We start from the raw sequence: 20,553 nt of genomic DNA, 5'->3' as shown, positions 1-20,553 counted from the left end.
CTGTATTTGAACAAGAAGATATTCTGCCTTCTTGTTTTAACTTTCATACTATAAATGAATATTCTTTCCATGCTCAATTTAACACCTTTAAAAAAAATTGGTGCTTTTGACAATTTTGCTGTTTAAAATGGCCTCCACACATAGTGTTGAAGTGCTGTCTAGAGTTCCCAAGTACAAGAAGGTTGTGATTCACCTAACAGTAAGTTTTGTTAAGGCATGAGTTGTAATGCTGTTGGCCATGAGTTCCATCTTCATCAGTTAACAATGTATATTAAATAAGGTGTCTTTAAACATATACATACATAAAGCAAGGTGATGTATTGATTGGTTTATTAAAATAATATGAACAAAAGCTCAACAGATCATAACTTTTCACTTCCTTCATGAAATCAGTATTCAGTACTTTGGTGTTAGTGATGATTTATAGAGGAACTATCATAAATAATTATAATTTACTATATTTGAGTATCAGAATTGTATTTATACATTCTACTGCTAACAGACATTTAAGGTGTATTTAAATTTGTACTATGGTGAATAATACTACTTGCTACAATTTTGTACACTTTATTTTTGTGTGCAAAATATGCAATTCTTTTGGTATATACATATATGAGTTGAAATGTGAGACCAAATATTACATGTGAGTTTATGTGTGTGTATGCATATGAAGCTATCCAAGGTGCATCATTTTCCAAATGATTATATTATATTTAACTTCCAAAAACAGCATATGTGACTATCAGTGGTGAATTTCTATACATTCCTGCTAAGTTTTTAACTAATATTACATTTAATCTACTGATGAAATTAGAGAGAGGCAAAATGTTTACACTATTGAGACTTTTTCTGTATTTTACATTGATGATCATTTTGTTATTATTTTACTTTCAAGTTTTATACTAACCCTGTATTTCTTTAATAAATTCCTAAAATTGAAAAAGCCAAAATATATCTTCTAAAAATTAAAAGTGAATTATTAAAATTAAAATTGATACATATATGTTAAACAATAGTTTAAAAGAGGAGGATAATTCAATAAGTTCAGAGATAGACCTGAATTACAAATAATGCAGTCAATCAAATAATGCAGTGTATTTAGGAAAAGAGAAGGAAAATATAAATCAGAAATTAAGATATAAAGTCAGGACTAACATGTGCAATAATATTTCCTAAAGTAGATAATGGAAAGAAAAGGGAGAAGTTAATATTTTGGTCAAAATGAATAATAATTGCATAAAGTGTAATAAACTATAATAATTAATAATTTATATAATATAAAACAATATAGAATCACTTATGTAAACCCTCAGATTTAGGACAACACTGAAACTCAAATGGAAAAAAAAAAAACTATAAAAAGGCAGTAATTTATCTGCCTTTTTAAGATCTTCCTTTTGCCTTTTGGCTGTGTCACTTCAAAGAGGAAGATCTTAAAAAGGCAGATAAATTACTATGAGATGGCAGCAAATTTCTCAGTAGAAATGATGAATACCAAAATAAAGTAAAATATTACAAAAAGACTAAGTGGAAATTTAAAAAATAATTATAAAACTAGGGCATGATTTGTTTATTGTGTCAGACACACAAAACATATACTTTATCACCAATGTAAATGGAAACAACATGGAAACAAATTGTTTACTTCAGGAATCAGGAAAATTAGCTGTAAATTTGATGCGATAGTGAGCAAGGGAATTGATAAACATATGACCTATTAAAATATTAACTATCAAAAACAACAAAAACAGGAGAAGCTTGCATGCAGAATGCAGGAGCCAGGGTAAGCAAAAAGGTGCTGTCCTTTACATTTGGGGTATCTGTTCTTTGATTGTTGATTGACACTTCTGATTTCAGAGCTACAGACAGAGGTGGGTGAACATTGCTGTCACACCTTGCCCATTGTTGCCACACCTTGCCCATTGTTGCAAGCTCCTCTTCCTTTGGCAAAAGTGACTTCTAGGACATCTAAAGGCCTAGAGTCTGTTTATACTCCTCTTTCATTTTTCTCTAGTTCTTCATTTTAGAACCAGATATTAAATACTAGTTTATTCAAAAACAAGTGAATATAGGAGAAAAATTAGAAAGTGACCAGTTGGTGCCCAGAGAAAGGCTCAGAAAAATACCTTAGAAGACTTTAAGTTTGCATTAGGCTGAACTTTGGAACAGAGATAACCTACAATAATAAACAAAAGCAAAAATTGCAATTAAAAAAACAGCAGTGGCTGGGCATGTATATATGGCTCACACCTGTAATCCTAACACTTTGGGAGGCCAAGGTGGGTGGGTCACCTGAGGTCGGGAGTTCGAGACCAACCTAACCAACATGGAGAAACCCTGTCTCTACTAAAAATACAAAATTAGCCAGGAGTGGTGGTGCATGCCTGTAATCCCGGCTACTCGGGAGGCTCAGGCAGGAGAATCACTTGAACTCAGGAGGTGGAGGCTGCGGTGAGCCGATATCACACCATTGCACTCCAGCCTGGGCAACAAGAACAAAACTCTGTCTCAAAAAAAAAAAAAAAAAAAAAAAAAAAAACAGCAAACATGAGGAAGGGGAAGAATCTGATCTCTAGAATTATCACAATTATTAGATTTGAATGCTTAGTTTTCAAAAAAAAAAAGTCACAAAGTGTACAAAGAAACAGGATAAAGTATGGTCATTTAAAGAAAACAGACTTGCCTGTAATCTCAGCACTTTGGGAGGCCGAGGCGGGCAGATCACGAGGTCAGGAGATCAAGACCATCCTGGCTAACATGGTGGAACCCCGTCTCTACTAAAAATACAAAAAAAAATAAAAAAATTTGCTGGGCGTGGTGGCAGGCAACTGTAGTCCTATCTACTTGGGAGGCTGAGATAGGAGAATGGCGTGAACCCAGGAGGAGGAGCTTGCCGTGAACAGAGACTACACCACTGCACTCCAGCCTGGGAAAGAGAGCGAGACTCCTTCTCAAAAAAATAAAAAGAAAAGGAAAACAGAATCAACAGAATGTATTCCTGAACAAGACCTGAGGCAAATTTACTAGATAAAAACATTAAAACAACTATCTTAAAGGTGCTCAAAGTACTAAAGATGAAAAAGAGTTGAGGAAATAATGTAAAAACAAAATGGAAATATTAGAAAAGAATAAGAAATATTTAAAAATTTGAAGGATGAAAAGTACAATAATTGAAATGAAAAATGTACCAGAGGTATTCCAAAGCAGATTTCAGCAGACAGAAAAATAACTAACTTGAAGATAGGACAATTGAATTATTGAGTCTGAGGACTAGAAAGAAAAACAACTGAAGAGGAGTGAACCAAGTCTAACGGACCTGTGAGACTCAGTCAAGTGTACCAACATATGCACTGTGACAGTCCCAGAAGGAGAAGAGAGAGAGAAATGGCCAACAGAGTATTTGGAGAAATAATGGCTAAAAACTTTCCAAATTTGAAGAAAAACATGAATATAAACATCCATGAAGATCAACAAAGTCCAAGTAAGATAAACAAAAGTGACCAACATCAAGACACATTGGAATTATACTTTCAAAAGCCAAAGCCAAAGAAAGAATTATGAAAGCAGCAAGAGGGAAACAACTCTACACATATTGTGTATCCTCAATAAGATTGCTATCAGATTTATCACTAGAAACTATGGAGGCCAGAAGGTAGTGGATCCATACATTCGGAGTACTACAAGACAAAAAAAAAAAAAAGTCAATCAAGGATCCTATATCCCACAAAAATTTTCCTTCAAAAGTGAAGTAGAAATTAAGACATTCCCAGATACACAATAGTTGAGTTTTCTTGCTATAATTAGACTTGTCCTGTAAGAAATGTTCAAGGTAGCCCAGCAAAGTAAATGAAACAAACATATGAATAAACCAAAACACTACACAGGCCGGGCATGGTGACTCATGCCTGTAATCCCAGCACTTTGGGAGGCTGAGGTGGGTGGATCATGAGGTCAGGAGATTGAGGCCATCCTGGCCAACATGGTGAAACCCCATCTCTACCAAAAATACAAACAATTAGCCAGGCGTGGTGGCGGGCACCTGTAGTCCCAGCTACTTAGGTGGCTGAGGCAGGAGAATCACTTGAACCTGGGAGGCAGAGGTCGCAGTGAGCCGAGATCGTGCCACTGCACTCCAGCCTGAGTGGGAGAGCGAGTCTCCGTCCATCTCAAAAAAAGAAAAAAAAACCACTACACAATAATTTGAAGTCATATGAAGAAATAAAGATCTTTATAAAAGCAAATACATGGACAATCACAAAATCTAATATGATTATAATAAAATTTGGTAACTTCACTTTTTGTTTCTTGCCTCATATGAGAGTAATGCATAAATATTATTAGTCTAAAAGTTATTATTATTGTAACTTTGATTTGCAAAAATCCTTTTTGTTTTCTACGTAATTTAAGAAAATAATGCATTTGAAAGAATTATTTATTTTTTTGGCACATGGTGTACAAAAATGTAATTTGTGACATAAACCACTGAAAGAGATCAGAATGGAGCTGTTAAAGGAGCAGAGTTTTGTATGTTATTGAAGTTTAGCTATTATAGAACTGCTATAACTTTAGGATATTAAGTGTAATCCCCTTGCTAACCACAAAGAAAATAGCTGCAGAATATAGACAAAAGAAAATGAGAAATTTAAACATTTCATTACAAAAAAATAACTAAACATGAATGAAGACAATAATGCAGGGAATGACAGGGGAAATCTGTAAGGCATACAGAAGACATATAGCAAAATAACAAAAGGAAGTGCCTTCTTATCACTAAGTACTTTAAATATAAATGGCTTACATTATTCAATCAAAAGACAGAGATCGACAGAATGGATTAAAAACAGGATCAAACTATATACTGTCTACAAGAGGCTCACTTTAGGTATAATCACACTAAAAGTTTGAAAGATCAGGGATTGAAAAAGATAGTCCATGCACTGAGTAACCAAAAGGGAGAGGTAACTATACTAATATATGTCTCCATAGACTTAAAAAGTCACAAGGGCCTGGTGTGGTGGCTCACACTTCTACTACCAGCACTTTGAGAGGCCAGGACAGGGGCAGTGTGTGGCCCCAGGAGTTCAAGACCTACCTGGACAACATAGTGAGATGGTGTCTCTCTATATACATATTTTTTAATTTGCTGGGTGTGGTGGCACACACCTGTAGTCCCACATACTTGGGAAGCTGAGTGATGTGGGAGCATCACTTGAGCCTGGAAGTCAAAGCAGCACTGAGCTTTGGTTGTGCCACTGCACTCCAGCCTGGGAGACAGAATAGGACTCTGTCCCAGGAAAAAAAATTACAGGAGACAAAGAGGGAGATAATTTATTAATAAAAAAATCAATACAGCAATACAGCAAGTAGATTTAAAAATTATAAACATGCACATAGTTAATACTAAATCATCAAAGCATATGAAACAAAAGCTGACAGAATTGAGAAATAGAGAGTTCTACAATGATAATTGAAAGCATCAATTCCTCACTGTCAGTAATTGATAGAAATACCAGACAGAAGATAATAAAGGGAGTAGAGGACTTATCACAAAAAAACAACAGATTTAACAGACAAATACAGAATACCCTATCCAATGACAATAGCATATATATTTTTTTCTTTCAAGAGCTCATGGAACATTTTCCAGGATAAATGATATGTTAGGCCAGAAATTAAGTCTCAATAGATTTTAAAAGTTAGACACGGCCAGGCACGGTGGCTCATGGCTATAATCCCAGCACTTTGGGAGGCCAAGGCAGGTGGATCACTAGATCAAGAGATCGAGACGATCCTGGCCAACATGGTGAAACCTTGTCTCTACTAAAAATACAAAAATTAGCCAGGCGTGTTGGTACACTCCTGTAATCCCAGCTACTCGGGAGGCTGAGGCAGGAAAGTTGCTTGAACCCGGGAGGCGGAGGTTGCAGTGAGCCGAGATCATGCCACTGCACTCCAGCCTGGTGAGAGTGAGACTCCATCTCAAAAAAATAAAATAAATTAACTATAATAAAAATTATGTAAGCATAATGGTGTGGAAGTAGAAATCCATAGTAGAAGTAAAATTGGAATTTTTTTTAAATTGTGGAAACTAAAACAACCTTAAACAATCAATCAAAAAAATCACGAGGAAAATTAGAAAATACTTAGAGGCAAATGAAAATAAAAGTACAACAGAACAAAACTTATGGGACATAGCAAAACCAGTGCTGAAGGATGCGGGGGGAGTGGAATTTAGAATGATAAATACTTACATTTAAAAAAATCAAGAAATATCTCAAATCAACAACCTATCTTTACAACTTAAAAAACTGAAAGAAAAAGAAAAAGAACAAAAGTCAGAGCTAGCAGAAAGAAGGAACTGATAAAAATTAGAAAAAAGATAAAATAGAGAATAGAGAATACTATTGAAACCAAAAGTTAGTTCTTTAAAAATATCAAGAAAATGGCCTGGTGCAGTGGCTCACACCTGTAATCCCAGCACTTTGGGAGGCCAACACGGGCAGATTGCAAGGTCAGGAGATCGAGACCATCCTGGCTAACACGGTGAAACCCTGTCTCTATTAAAAATACAAAAAAATTAGCCTGGCGTGGTGGTGGGCACCTGTAGTCCCAGCTACTCGGGAGGCTGAGGCAGGGGAATGGCATGAACCCGGGAGTCAGAGCTGGCAGTGAGCCAAGATCACACCACTGCACACTCCAGCCTGGGCAACAGAGCAAGACTCCGTCTCAAAAAAAAGAAAAAAAAAAGATCAAGAAAATTGACAAGCTATTAGCTAGATGGGATAAGAAAAAGAGATTTTAATTAATAAAATCAAAAATGAATGTGGGGCCATTACTATTATACCAATGCTATAGATAATGCAAAGGATTATAAGAGAGTACCATGAACAATTAAATTGTATGTTGTCAAATTAGATAACCTACATAAAATGGACAAATTTATGGAAACACAAAATGCAGCAAGACTAAATTATAATAAAATAGAAAAAATAAATATACTTACAAATTTTAAGAAAATTGAATCAGTAATCAAAAATAGCTCAATGAATAACACTAAACCTGATGATGTCACTGCCGAATTTTACCAAACATTCAAACAGAAATAACACCCATATTTCTCAAACCTTATGAAAAATATTGAAGAGAATTAAATTCTGCTTAACCCATTCTATGAAGCAAGCATTGCCGTGATACTAAAGCCAGACAAACACTACAAGAAAACACATCCACAGCTCAAGATGCCTTATGAACACTGATGTAAAAATACACAACTAAATATTAGCGAACCAAGTTCAGCAGCACATAACTACATCATACCCCTGACCAAGTAGGATTTATTACTGGAATGCAACGATGATTCAACATATAAAAATAGATCATTGTAATAAACAACCTTAACAAAATGAAAGAGAAAAATTAAATGACATTCTTAATTGATGCAAAAAAGCATGTGATAAAATTTAACACTCTTTCATAATAAAAATACTCAAAAAATGAGGAATGGGAAGAAACTATTGCAACATATAAAACCCATGTGGGAAAAACTCAGTGATGAAAGACTGAGCTTCTCCTCTAAGTTCAGGAAAAAGACAAGGATGCCCACTTTTGCCACTGCTACTTAACATCGTATTGGGCCTCTAGCCAGAACAATTAGGCTAGAAAGATGAATAAAAGCCTTCCAAGTTAAAAAGGAATAAGCAAAATTATTTGCAGATGGCATGATCTTACATGTAGAAAACTCTAAAAATTACACAAAAACACTATTAGAACTAATGAATGAATTGAATAAAGTATCAGGATAGAAAGGAACATGCATAAATCTGTTGCATTTCTATACACTAATAATAAACAAATTGCAAATAGAATTATAGAAACAGTTCAACTTGTCATAGTGAGAGGTGACAGCATGCTGGCAGCTCTTATGGCCCTCGCTCGCTCTCGGCACCTCCTCGGCCTTGGCCCCCACTCTGGCCGTGCTTGAGGAGCCCTTCAGCCCGCTGCTGCACTGTGGAAGCCAAGGCCGGAGCCGGCTCCCTCAGCTTGCGGGGAGGTGTGGAGAGAGAGGCGCGGGCGGGAACCAGGGCTGTGCGCGGAGCTTGCGGGCCAGCGCGAGTTCCAGGTGGGTGTGGGCTCGGCAGGCCCCACACTCGGAGCGGCCAGCCGGCTCCGCCAGCCCCGGGCAACGAGGGGCTTAGCACCTGGGGCAGCAGCTGCTGTGCTCGACTTCTCGCGGGGCCTTAGCTGCCTCCCTCGCGGGGCCTGCAGCCCGCCATGCCTGAGCGTCCGCTGCCCGCCGTGGGCCCCTGTACAGCCCGAGCCTCCCCGACGAGCGCCTCCCCCTGCTCCACGGTGCCCAGTCCCATTGACCACCCAAGGGTTGAGAAGTGCGAGTGCACGGCGCAGGACTGGCAGGCAGCTCCACCAGCAGCCCCAGTGCAGGATCCACTGAGTGAAGCCAGCTGGGCTTCTGAGTCTGGTGGGGACCTGGAGAACCTTTATGGCTAGCTAAGGGATTGTAAATACACCAATCGGCACTCTGTATCTAGGTCAAGGTTTGTAAACCCACCAATCAGCACCCTGTGTCTCAGGGTTTGTGAATGCACCAATTGACACTGTATCTAGCTACTCTGGTCGGGACTTGGAGAACCTTTGTGTCCTGCTAAGGGTCCGCGGCTTAATTCTTGAAGTCAGTGAGACCAAGAACCCACCAATTCCAGACACAATAGCATAATAAATAATAAAATACATAGAGATTAATAAAGAAGGTGAAAGGCATACAAGGGAAATTACAAAATATTGCTGAAAGAAATTAAAGGAGGTATATAAATGGGAAAACATCACATGTTCATGAATTGAAAGACTCAATATTGTTTAGATGTCAGTACTACTCAAAGCAATCTAGAGATTCAGTGAAATTCTTATCAAAATCCTAAGACTTTTTTTTTTTTTCGGAAATAGAGAAGCCCATCCTAAAATTCATATGGAATCTTAAGGGACCCTAAATAGCAAACATAATCTTGAAAAAGAAGAACAAAGCTGGAGTACTCTCATTTTCTTATGTCAAAAGTTAATGCAAAGGCTACAATAATCAGAATTGTGTAGTACTAGCATAAAGACAGGCATACAGAATAATGGAATGGAATAGAAAGTTCATAAATAAACATACATAGTCAAATGTTTTTCATAAGAGTGCCAAGACCATTCAGTGGGGCAATGGCAGTCTCTCTACAAGTGATGCTGGGAAAACTGGATGTCCACATGCAAAAGAATGAAGTTGGAACTTTACATAACACCATAAATAAAAACAAACACAAAATTAATGAAAGACCTAAATTTTGGGTGCAAAATTTAAACTGTTAGAAGAGAGAGCAAAAGCTTTATGATATTGGATTTGGCAAGGATGTCTAAGATGTGACAACAAAGGCACAAGCAACCAAAGAAAAATTGCATAAATTGGACTTAATAAAGTTTTTTAAAAATTATTCATTCAAAGATAATATGAACAGAGTGAAAAGCAAAAGGACAACCCACAGAATAGCAGAAGATATATGCAAATCATATATCTGTTAAGGAATTACTATCCAATGTATATAGAGAACTCCTAAAACTCAACCACAAAAATAACTAAAACTGGATTCAAAAGTGGGCAAATGTAATCCCAGCACTTTGGGAGGCTGAGGCGGGCGGATCACAGAGTCAGGAGATGGAGACCATCCTGGCTAACACGGTGAACCTCTGTCTCTGCTAAACATAAACAAAAAAAGTAGCCAGGCATGGTGGTAGGTGCCTGTAGTCACAGCCACTCGGGAGGCTTTTTTATATGCATTTTTATATGCATAGCCAATATGCATATAAAAAGATGACCAATATCAGTAATCATTAGGGAAATGTAAGTCAAAACTGCAATGAGATGTCACCTCATACCCATTAGGATGGCTACTATCAAACAAAAAATAAGTTTTGGCAAGGGATTGGAGAGATTGAAACCCTTGTGCATTATTGTTGGGAATATAAAATGGTGGAGCTGCTTTGAAAGACAGTTTAGTGGTTATTTAAAAAGTTAAAAATAGAATTATCATGTGGAAGTAACTCAAGTGTCTGTTGACAGATGAATAGATAAAATGTGCCTTATACATGCAATGGAATATTGTACAGCCTTACAAGAGAAAGAAATTCTGAAAGATGCTACAACATGAGTGTAATCTGAGGACATTATGCTAAGTGAAATAAGTCAGTCATAATAAGACAAAAACTGTGTGATTCCATTTACATGAGGTAATTAGAGTAGTGAAAATAATGGACACTGAAAGTAGAGTAGTAGTTTCCAGGGCTAGGAAGAGGCAGAATTGAGGAATTATTGTTTAATGACTATAATGTTTCCATTTTACAAGGTAAAAAGAATTATGGAGATTCATAAGGATGATGATTACACAGAATTATGAACATATTTCAGTACACTTAAAATGGTTAAGATGGTAAACTTCATGTTAAATTTATCTACCAAAGTTTTAAAAAATGAAAAAAATACTAATGAAATAGATAAATCTGGGAATTTTGGCAAAGAACAAGAACAAAAGTCATAATTAATACTATCAGAATTGAATGAAAGAAGAGATATACACACACTCTTACAGATAATAAAATCAACTAAGAAAATATTAAGTTAAAATCATGCTAGTAAAATTTAAAAAGAGTATGAGAGGCCAAATTAAAGAGAAAATATAAGTTAATGACACACAAGAAGAAATCAAGAAAAAATGATTTTATGACTGACCAAATGAACTGACTTAGGAATACTGAAACAAAAAACAATTATCTTGTTAATCTAAAAATGTGTATCTTCATTAACTTAGCAGTTGATTTCCCATTTTTTCTCTCCACATGCTCTAGGAATAACAGTACATTCTCAACTATCCTGAGGAATATGCTTGCTGGCAGCAATCTAAAAAGCCAGTGTAGACCTGCTGCTATAATTCAGGTTTTTCTAATAGTCACTGTATGTTCTCAGATATTCTACTATCAAAGACAAATCCTAATCTTCTCTTGAGACATTCTGTTCCATGCCGTCCTTTATCAGCCTTATTGCCTCACTTTATATAGCTGCCCTCCATCAGGAGAACAGATCCAAAAGCAGCATATCAAATATGTTCCTATTGTAAAAAAAAAAAAAATGTAGGCACTTAATCCTTGGAGCAAAACACAGAGGCAGTAGTATGTAGTGGGGGTCACTCACTCATCTCTGGAGAGGTGTATGATGGGGTTGATTAGTACCTGTCAATTATAAAAAAGTGTTTTCAATTATGAGAGCTATTAAATACCTTGCTAGAGAGAAGGAGAGTGAAATAACAACTGCAATTATGTGGGCTATTGTGGACAAACTATTCTATAGAAATTTAGTGATCACCTGAGTATATGGAATGAAAATTTCCATACTGGGTACATCTATGTAGTATTCTTTCTGAGAGGGAAACTACTTTTTGAGGCATGTTGTTGACTGTAGATATCTACCTCAAGTTTTATATATATGCTACCAAAATACATACATTTATCTTTTAAAAAATGTAAATTTTGCTATTTTTGAATTTACCTAAGCTCTCTTTTTTGCAGCCATGTATAATTTCAGCCTGTGCGCCTCTGTAGATAATGAGTTCCATAACTCTCCTACCTGCTGGGTGTAATAACACATCCTTATATTTGTCTTAACATTACCTTACGAGTATGTGAATTTTAGTCCTCAGAGTACATGCTTAAAGTTGAATTATGAATATGCTAATGACTCCATTTTTATACTTGAAAATAATTCATCTTTTAGAATTTTAAATTCTCTTGAGGTTTTTTCTAATTTGAAACAACATGTAAAATGGTCAGTTTTACCGACAAAGATATTGCCTTCTGTTTTATAAATTAATCATCCTAGTAACCTAAGTGTATAAAGACATCACACATTTACATTTATAGTGAACTGAAAAATACAAAGTTAATTTTGTAAAAAGTAAAGCATCGATTCAAAATTTGACCACTTTTGTCAACTGAGCCCAGATTCACAGTTAGACTTTTTTGTATCCAAATGATGTTTTACTTCCTTACTGTATGATGTGCTTTTATTTACCTATTTTTTTCTAATCTGAGTATATTATACAGAGGCAACTAAGAATACTAATTGTAATCAAAATTTAGTTAATTATTTCCCAAACATTATAAAAAATGGTACACATTATACATAGTATGGATATAGAAGTGAAGCAGTGAAGTCCAAAAATCAAAATGCCTTCTTGAAAAAGATAACGGTAAAGAAAATAATGTTACACTTATTGAAATTGAAACTTTGAAGTTTTCTTTTTCAGTCCAGTCCAACTGATCCCCTAGTATTTCATGATATCCTCATCCATGAAATGATATTTCTGATTTTTGCATGTATTTGATTGTGTGGACTGGTATTAAATGTGTATTTTGGACCTAAACATTCTTTAAAATTTAAACTGAATATTACATATTATTATTAAAATGAGAAATATTTTATGACAATATAAGATTTTTAAAACTATAATAAATTATTAGCATTAGGAGAACATTGGTGTATTTGTTTTCAGCGAATACATCAATATCATTTTTATCTGCAGCTAAAAAGTAAGCGTCACTTTTTTTAATGGAATCTATAAACTTGATGTTGCTTTAAATGTCAAATTGTTTCAATTATTGCTTTTCTCACCATCAAAGTTTTTGTAAGAATGTCATACAGGTGATGTTGTGTAGTATAAAAGATTAGCTAGTAAACAACTGACCTCATTTTGTGGTCTATGGAGTACCATCAAGTTCTGCTTGGATGCAGAAGGGGTTTATTGTAACACCTCGGGAGTATTCTTAAGTATCATCAGCAGTCTCCTTCAGCCATTAGCGTATTATCTTGAGAACTGCATCATTATTTTAAATTAGGTTCACTTAATTAGCCAGCTGGTACTTTCCTTGTCAGACTGATAAACAAGCTGTGCTTCACTGTTCCTTCATGTCAAGACCAAAACGCAAGTTCTGTGTATCTTTGGTGCTATTATCAGTATTTCATATTTAGAAGTTGATACAACTGGTCCATGACTAGGGTATCATGTGTTTTAACTTTGCTGTATATGCACCCACTCAACAAGCACTGATGAATTTTTTAATACTATGTATGTTGGGATTGTGAGGGAATTAAATTTAGATAGCAACAAAAGAAATAAAAAATCTCACAATGTAAGTAAATTGAGAATCTTTCAACAATGTTTTAAAAGTGATAAACAAAAATTGCTTTTATCAATATGTGTATAAAGCTACAACAAACAACTTTTTTATTATTTCACTATATATTTTATGTTAACATACAAAGCAATAAGGTAAAAAGTTCATTCATCATGACAATATAACACTGAAAACAGTACTTGTATGAGAAACTAAGAAATGTAGATTCTAGAACTTCAATATATAAATCACTACTATTTATTGAGTAAAATTTTAAAAATTATTATTCGAAACATTTTTGGAAAGTGTTTAGTAATTCAATAAAACTGCAGAAGAGGGATTGTAAATTAGTAATCTCAATATCACCAGGCTAAGCAAAGGCTACTGTGTGAAAAACATTTCTTTTAGTGATTATTATGTAGGAGAGAAATTTCCAATATATAATTGGAAGCTATCACTTAAATAAAATCTTACAGAATCATTCAATAGATGCAAACTGATCCTCTTTGTTCTATTATGATGGGGGTTCGAATTGCCAGCTACAAGTAAGTCTCATTCCCATAGACTTCTCAAGACAGTTTGAAAACAACTTTTCTAGCAAAATAAATTTGAGTAGTCAAGTGTAAATTATACTGCTGGTTGTGGTGGCACTTGTCTGTAGCTACTTGGGAAACTGAGGTGGGAGGATTGCTTGTGACCAGAAGTTGGAGGCCAGCCTGGGGAACTAGGAAGATCCCATCTTTATTTTTTTTATGTAAGTTACAGTAAGCAATAAATGAGCATCATGGTTAATTTTGAAATAAAATATGAGCACATAACTAATGCTTTTTTGTAATTGCATATTCCTGAATAATGCATTTACTTCATGTCATTCTTCCTAAATTAAATGAATGGTGACTGCATAAACAAAAAATGTGCACACCAGTGGTCTCCAAAGTGGAGCATGTGAAACCCAGAGAACTTACAGGTGACTAGTTACAGGAAGAAAATCCTATGATATCTGTTCACAATTTTTTAATCTTAAAAAAAATCTTATTTTATTTAATAAAAAGCTACTATAAAGACCAATATTGAAGGCCTGAATTTATCTGTATGTTGGATGGTCAGGTAACATAGAGTGAACTCTAGTGTCTTGAGAATAAAGTGGGAATTTTACAATATGAAGGGATCAACAATGGTACTCTTAGTCTTCTGTTTATTTTTATCCGTATAAAAGGAATAACAGTAGTGCATACTTCAACAAAAAGATTGTTATGAAATTAAGTTTTTAAAATTTGTGTCTCGTACAAATAAGGTATCTGTAAAACACCTCATTAAAAGAGCCAGGTTGTATAAGCCGAGTGCAGGAGTACAATTATTTTTGTTAAATAAAATAATAATCTCAATTTCAACATCAGAGGAGAAATTTTTTAAGAAAATAATAATGATCATGATCTTAATAATAATAATTAGTTGCCATGCTACAAAATTTTGCCACTTACTTTTTACAATTAAGTAGACTTAGAAGTTTATTAATTTTAAATTGAGAATACTATTTCACTAAGTATTATTCTAAGTGCATGGTTTATATCATTGACCTAAACAAACACAAAAAGCTTAATTTTTGGGAGCATAGAATCTATTAGATGGAGTCAGACAATAAGAAATAAACATACTAAAATACAAATTATGCCGTATGTAAGGTGGTAAGTGCTTTTGGAAAATGTAAAACTGCGGAGCAAGGACAGGAGAGCTTGGGAAAGCTGAGGAGAAGAGGTATGCACACAGGGAAGGAGGGTTTGATTATTAAATAGAGTGATAAAGCTGGCCATGCTGAGAAAGCGAATTATGAGCAAAGATGTTGAGGAAGCAGGCATTGGGATTCTAGGGAAGAACTTTTCAAGGAAAGACCCTCCAAAAGGCAGAAGCATGGCTGACATGTTGGATGAACAGCAAAGGAGGCCAGGAGATTCTGTATCAGAGACATCAAGGAAAGTGTAGTCGGTGACAAGGCTAGAGAAGACTGGCCAGGCGTCAGTTCAGGTAAGGCCAGGTGGTCATTATAATGACTTTCAGCTGTCACTCTAAAAGAAATTAGAAGGGCCTGTAAATTTCAAGAGTATCCTAGCAGGTATTTTGTAAAATCCAACACACAATTTGTCTCTTCCAAAAACTGAGAGTTTGGAGCTGATTACTGTCATGACTTGTCTGATGCTTAAAGAATGAAAAAAAAAATCACTCAGACAAATTTATGAGAAAGACTGATGAGTATAAGGTAAGAAGTCAGCACCACGTGATAATGATAATGGTGACTGTGTTCATGGGGATAGTAGAGATATTGCAAAGGGATCATCATTTAGAAGGTAGATTCAATTGCATTTCCTGAGGATGTGAAGTATGGGAGGAAGACAGCAGTCAAGGATGACAGAATCTTTGCAATCCTTTGTGTAACATGTGGAGAACTATTTCAACTCTTGTGACAAAGAAGTTCAGAAGTTGTCTTGTGGCAAAAACAAAATTTTGTAAGTGTCAAAAATATTGCCCTTCTGTTCTATAAAAACCAACTGGTCTAAATTTACTGATTCTTTAAAGTCAACTTCAAGAGCATACGAGCAGGTATTTTGTAAAATCCGGCGCATTATTTATTCCCTTGCCAAAGCTGATGGTATTAATAGTAACATACCTGCTTTTCTGACTGAAAATTGGGTCATGGAAGTATTATCCTGAAGATAGTCATTTGGAAATATTTTTATCATTAATATATGATTCTGTTGATGAAAATCATATAAATGTTTCCTATATAAAATGTGTTATTTTATACTTCAAAACTTATAAATAAATTTTCTTAAAAATTACAATTTTTCCAAATAAAGTATGTTATATTACTTTTTTATTTTGATCTGCATATCATTTTCAGTTCTGGTGAACTTTTATAACCAGACAGCAAAATAACTGAATTTAGTGCAAAACTTTTGAAATACTGAAACAAAATGTTCAAAACTTTTGGAAATCGTTGAGCAGACATTTTTCAAAGTCCAAAGTTATTTTGAAAATTGGCTAATATTTTTTTCCTCCAAATACGTATATCCTAATTTATTTGAAGGCAGTTCATCATGAACTGCCTTCTGACACTTCCTGTAAAATATTTCCATAAGTTAACTTTTAAAAATATTATCTTCCCAGTCATGAAAATATTCATTCTTTAAGGCCCAATGAAAGCCTTACCTCTTTTCCTTATATTTTATCCTGCATTGTACTTCTTCCTCTGAGCTTTTGTAGTGCATGGTCCTTATTTTTTTATTTTTATTTATTTTTTTTTGTGACACACATCAAGTTATTTTAAGTGCTCTTTTCACTCTCTAGTCTGTAAATTCTTCAAGGACACAAACGGGTTTATTTTCTCTTCTAGGTCTCAGTTCTTTCACTTACTATATAAAGATATTGCACATCTAACCTTGAAACATTATGATGCTAAGAGTCACTAAAACATCTAGCTCAATTACTGTTTCTAATGGTAGTAGTAGTAGTATGAGTGGTATTTCCATGGTACCTAATATTCACCAGGCACACCCTGAGTACCTTACTATCTCACCTAATACTCACAATAACCCTTTGAAGTAGGTATTATTACAGTCTCCATTTTATTGTAGAAAAATCCTGAGCCACAGAAAAATTTAGTAACTTCCCAAGGTACTATTATTATTGTTGTTGTCATTATTATTTTAATGTAAGTGAAAGAGTTAAAGTTTGAAATTGGCTTCAGAATAAATGCTCATAAACATGATCTATACTGACTTTCAGTGATTCTCCATTAGGATTGTATTACTTGCAGAGATGACGACACATATTTGAGCCCCTGGGGTTTCTTGTTAACCTCCAATAGAGGAAAAAGACCCAAAGCAATGTTTTTTATACATGAGGCATAAATAAGACAGCAACATATGCACACATTCCCAGGAATAAACAATCAACTAAGAGGGAGTGTCTTTCATATGCAGAGAGGTTCCCATATTGGAAAGGAACACAGACTATCAGATCCCAGGTGTCCTTGTTATTGGCTGGACGACCACCAACAAGACTGATTCTCAGTTTCCTTATCCCATTAAATGTGGGTGTTAGCCTAACCTATGGTTTGTAGAATGTCTTAAGATAATACTTATGAAAGGCCTGGTTAAAAGAAAAGCAATTTGTGAGAGCTGGCAAACTGGAAATTTTCATTCAAATTGTTCCCAGATCCTTGCAGTTACTTACAGACCTTTGATATAGTCTTACAATTAAATAACAATGAGATTTTTTTTTTACTGTTGCTTTTGTCATTTGTGTTGAGCTATCTTATCTTTAACATTTTAAAGATCTAAAGATTATTCCGTTTAAAGCTGCATGCAGAATAGGCTATTACATTCACACACAGATTAATATAGAAAGGGAAAAATATGAAAAATCAAAGGAATCTTATGGCTTTGTCATTAGTGTATTGATTAATGATGACTTTTTAGGGCTATATATGCACTGAAATTATTGATTAGTACATGAAAAAATTTAAATGAAACATCTGACATTCTAACACAATTAACAGAATCCAGATTAACTGTTTCTTAAGCAATAAAGCTAATTACCTAAATAACATCAAGTCTGGGAATAGTTGTTCTATGTTTGTGTCGCAACTCAAGGTTATAAAGAATTCAGTTTCCTTTTATTTTTCTCCTCTGCACCCTCAAAGTATTGGGTTTTCCTCTTTTTTTTTTTTTTTTTTTTTTGAGACGGAGTCTTGCTCTGTCGCCCAGGCTGGAGTGCAGTGGCGTGATCTCGGCTCACTGCAAGCTCCGCCTCCCAGGTTCACGCCATTCTCCTGCCTCAGCTCCCGAGTAGCTGGGACTACAGGCGCCCACCACAGCTCCTGGCTAATTTTTTTTTTTTTTTTTTTTTTGTATTTTTAGTAGAGACGGGGTTTCACCGTGGTCTCGACCTCCTGACCTCCTGATCCGCCCTCCTCAGCCTCCTGAAGTGCTGGGATTACATGCGTGAGCCACCGCGCCGGCCTTTTCCTCTTAACCTAATAGCTTCATGGCCTCAAAATGACTTTGGAAACTAGAGGCTTAATATCCTCATAGGACAGCATTGAAAGTGGGAAATAAGAGAACGTGTGGTGGAAGGAAGCCTTCTGTTATCTCTGTTGATGGAACGGAGTATTATTCTCAGAATCATGCATCATATTAATCTTTACAATACAGAAACTAGAATATGCAATGTGACCACTCTTCGCCTCTGAAGAGGCTGGGAAACTCAGTATCAGTCAAAAGGAAATAGAATCAGTCATTTCCTTGGATCTGTGGTGCTTGCCAAGTGAGCTACCTTCCCTGAGGATATTGCTGCCCATCTGATCCCAAAACAGTATACTGACTCTCTTAGCGAGGAAAAAAGGGGTAAAGACACTAATATAAAAAATGTTTGAGTTTCCTCCGAAATCTAATAATTATTCCAGTAACCCAAGAATACTGAGAATTTTAAATAGGCAAAATGAAGGGCATTATTTTAGAAAAGAGATGCCTTAGTGAGACTTAATTGTTAACATTTAATTTAAAATACGCATTTCCATATTTCCAACCACAACTATAGTTTGCCTGTTACTAATGCGCTGAGAAGAATATTGCATTATGGATAAGTACTTAGAAAATTCTCTAAGGATGATGGTTTCTAGCTTCATCCCTCACTCATAGGTGGGAATTGAACAATGAGAACACTTGGACACAGGGTGGGGAATATCACACACCTGGGCCTGTCGTGAGGTGGGGGAAGGGGGGAGGGATAGCATTAGGAGATATACCTAATGTAAATGATGAGTTAATGGGTGCAGCACACCAACATGGCGCATATATACATATGTAACAAACCCGCACGTTGTGCACATGTACCCTAGAACTTAAAGTATAATAATAATAATAATAATAGCAATAAAAAGAAAAAATTTAAAAAATGAAAATTCTCTAAGGATATTTAATAGAGCTTTGGGAATGCTTTCACTATTGGATAAAGTTTGCTTTACTGGATACAATTTGTTTTATGTTACATAGTTAGAAAATATATAAGTACCTACTCCTGGAAATTAATTTTAAATGGTGTTAGCATGTAATATGAATAGCATAAAATTAAGGTGAGTGAAATAACTTCCTGGCATCAATTTGTTTTCTGAGAATGTTGTTTTAAATAAATGCTAAATATTATAAATATTAGCAGAAAAACACGTTTTCATACCAAGCATGGTGCATAAAAAAAAGAATTCTTTTGTTTTTTCTCCTGTGGTTTTGAATTTCTCATTAAGGAAACTTAATTAGCTGATCATTCGTTAGAATTACAGCCATATATCAGATTGTTGGAATTTTAACATTACAGATAGTAAAATCTCGTAACCAGAATTAGGATAAAATAAATCTAATGGTATAAACATAGTTCCCACCTGTATTCAACACTTAATTAAAATGAGTATATTAATCTTTTATATCTTGAGTTTCTAAATAGCTTCTCCCCACCTCACAATGTGCATAGGTAATGAATGAACTGAAAGCTGTGTACAGTTGTTCAAATGATAAACAAAATGTTTATCATGTATATGATAATTGTGATCATAATTGTATATGATAAAAAATTAGAAAGATAACACTTTATTAATGTATATGAATGTGTATGAATAAAGAATGATATTTTCAAATATCAAATAAGGGCTTAGGAAATTATATATTTGGCAAATTAAATTTTTAATCTCACATCTAAATTAGAATCTTCATAATTTCTGGCCTAGCTTTAAACTAATAGTTTAGTCTAAAACATTTTTTTCAATTCTTCTTTATTGTAGGCAGTGAGCACAGACCCTGTCCCAGTTAAATTACACTATGACAAATCACATGATCAGGTCTGGGTGCTAAGCTGGGGTACCTTGGAGAAGACATCACCAACACTACAGGTAAGTACATCTCAGTATATTAGAGAAAATAACAATCTTAAAAGCTTTCAACATTTTATTGGATATTTGTGATGATTTAACAATGATATTTTTCCGTCTGAGGACTACAGCTTTAATCATAGCTAGATAGGCACAGAAAAGGGCAAAAAATGTTGGCACTCATGTACTTTTGGACTGGGAAAAATCGTAGGTAATATGTATTAAAGGTTATATTTATATGCGAAAAGAATAACCTATAGTGACAAAGCTGATGCCATTAGGAGGAAAAGAAAGTCATAATTTACTTTTCAACAATTTTGGTAAGGCATGTACAATAAATAGAGACAAAGAGAATTCGACAGCAAAAGCTTCAAGGCCATCTCCATTTTTCTCTAATCAGATAATATTCTGTTATCTGGGAGAGG

At 34.9% G+C, this 20,553-nt stretch overlaps 1 protein-coding gene across 4 annotated transcripts in view; it reads left to right on the top strand.

The window, feature by feature from the left end:
- Positions 1 to 20,553, top strand: part of FSTL5 (follistatin like 5) — a 783,576-nt gene that overhangs the window by 689,881 nt on the left and 73,142 nt on the right. For all 4 annotated transcript variants that reach the window (XM_055276294.2, XM_055276292.2, XM_055276293.2 and 1 more), the window contains one exon: positions 20,042 to 20,149. In XM_055276294.2, the coding sequence (XP_055132269.1) occupies positions 20,042 to 20,149 (108 nt within the window). The remainder of the gene's footprint in view (positions 1 to 20,041; positions 20,150 to 20,553) is intronic.

This window comes from Symphalangus syndactylus, chromosome 4 (genome assembly GCF_028878055.3).
Source record: "Symphalangus syndactylus isolate Jambi chromosome 4, NHGRI_mSymSyn1-v2.1_pri, whole genome shotgun sequence".
NCBI lineage: Eukaryota > Metazoa > Chordata > Mammalia > Primates > Hylobatidae > Symphalangus > Symphalangus syndactylus.
This window is presented reverse-complemented; position numbering and strand designations above follow the sequence as displayed.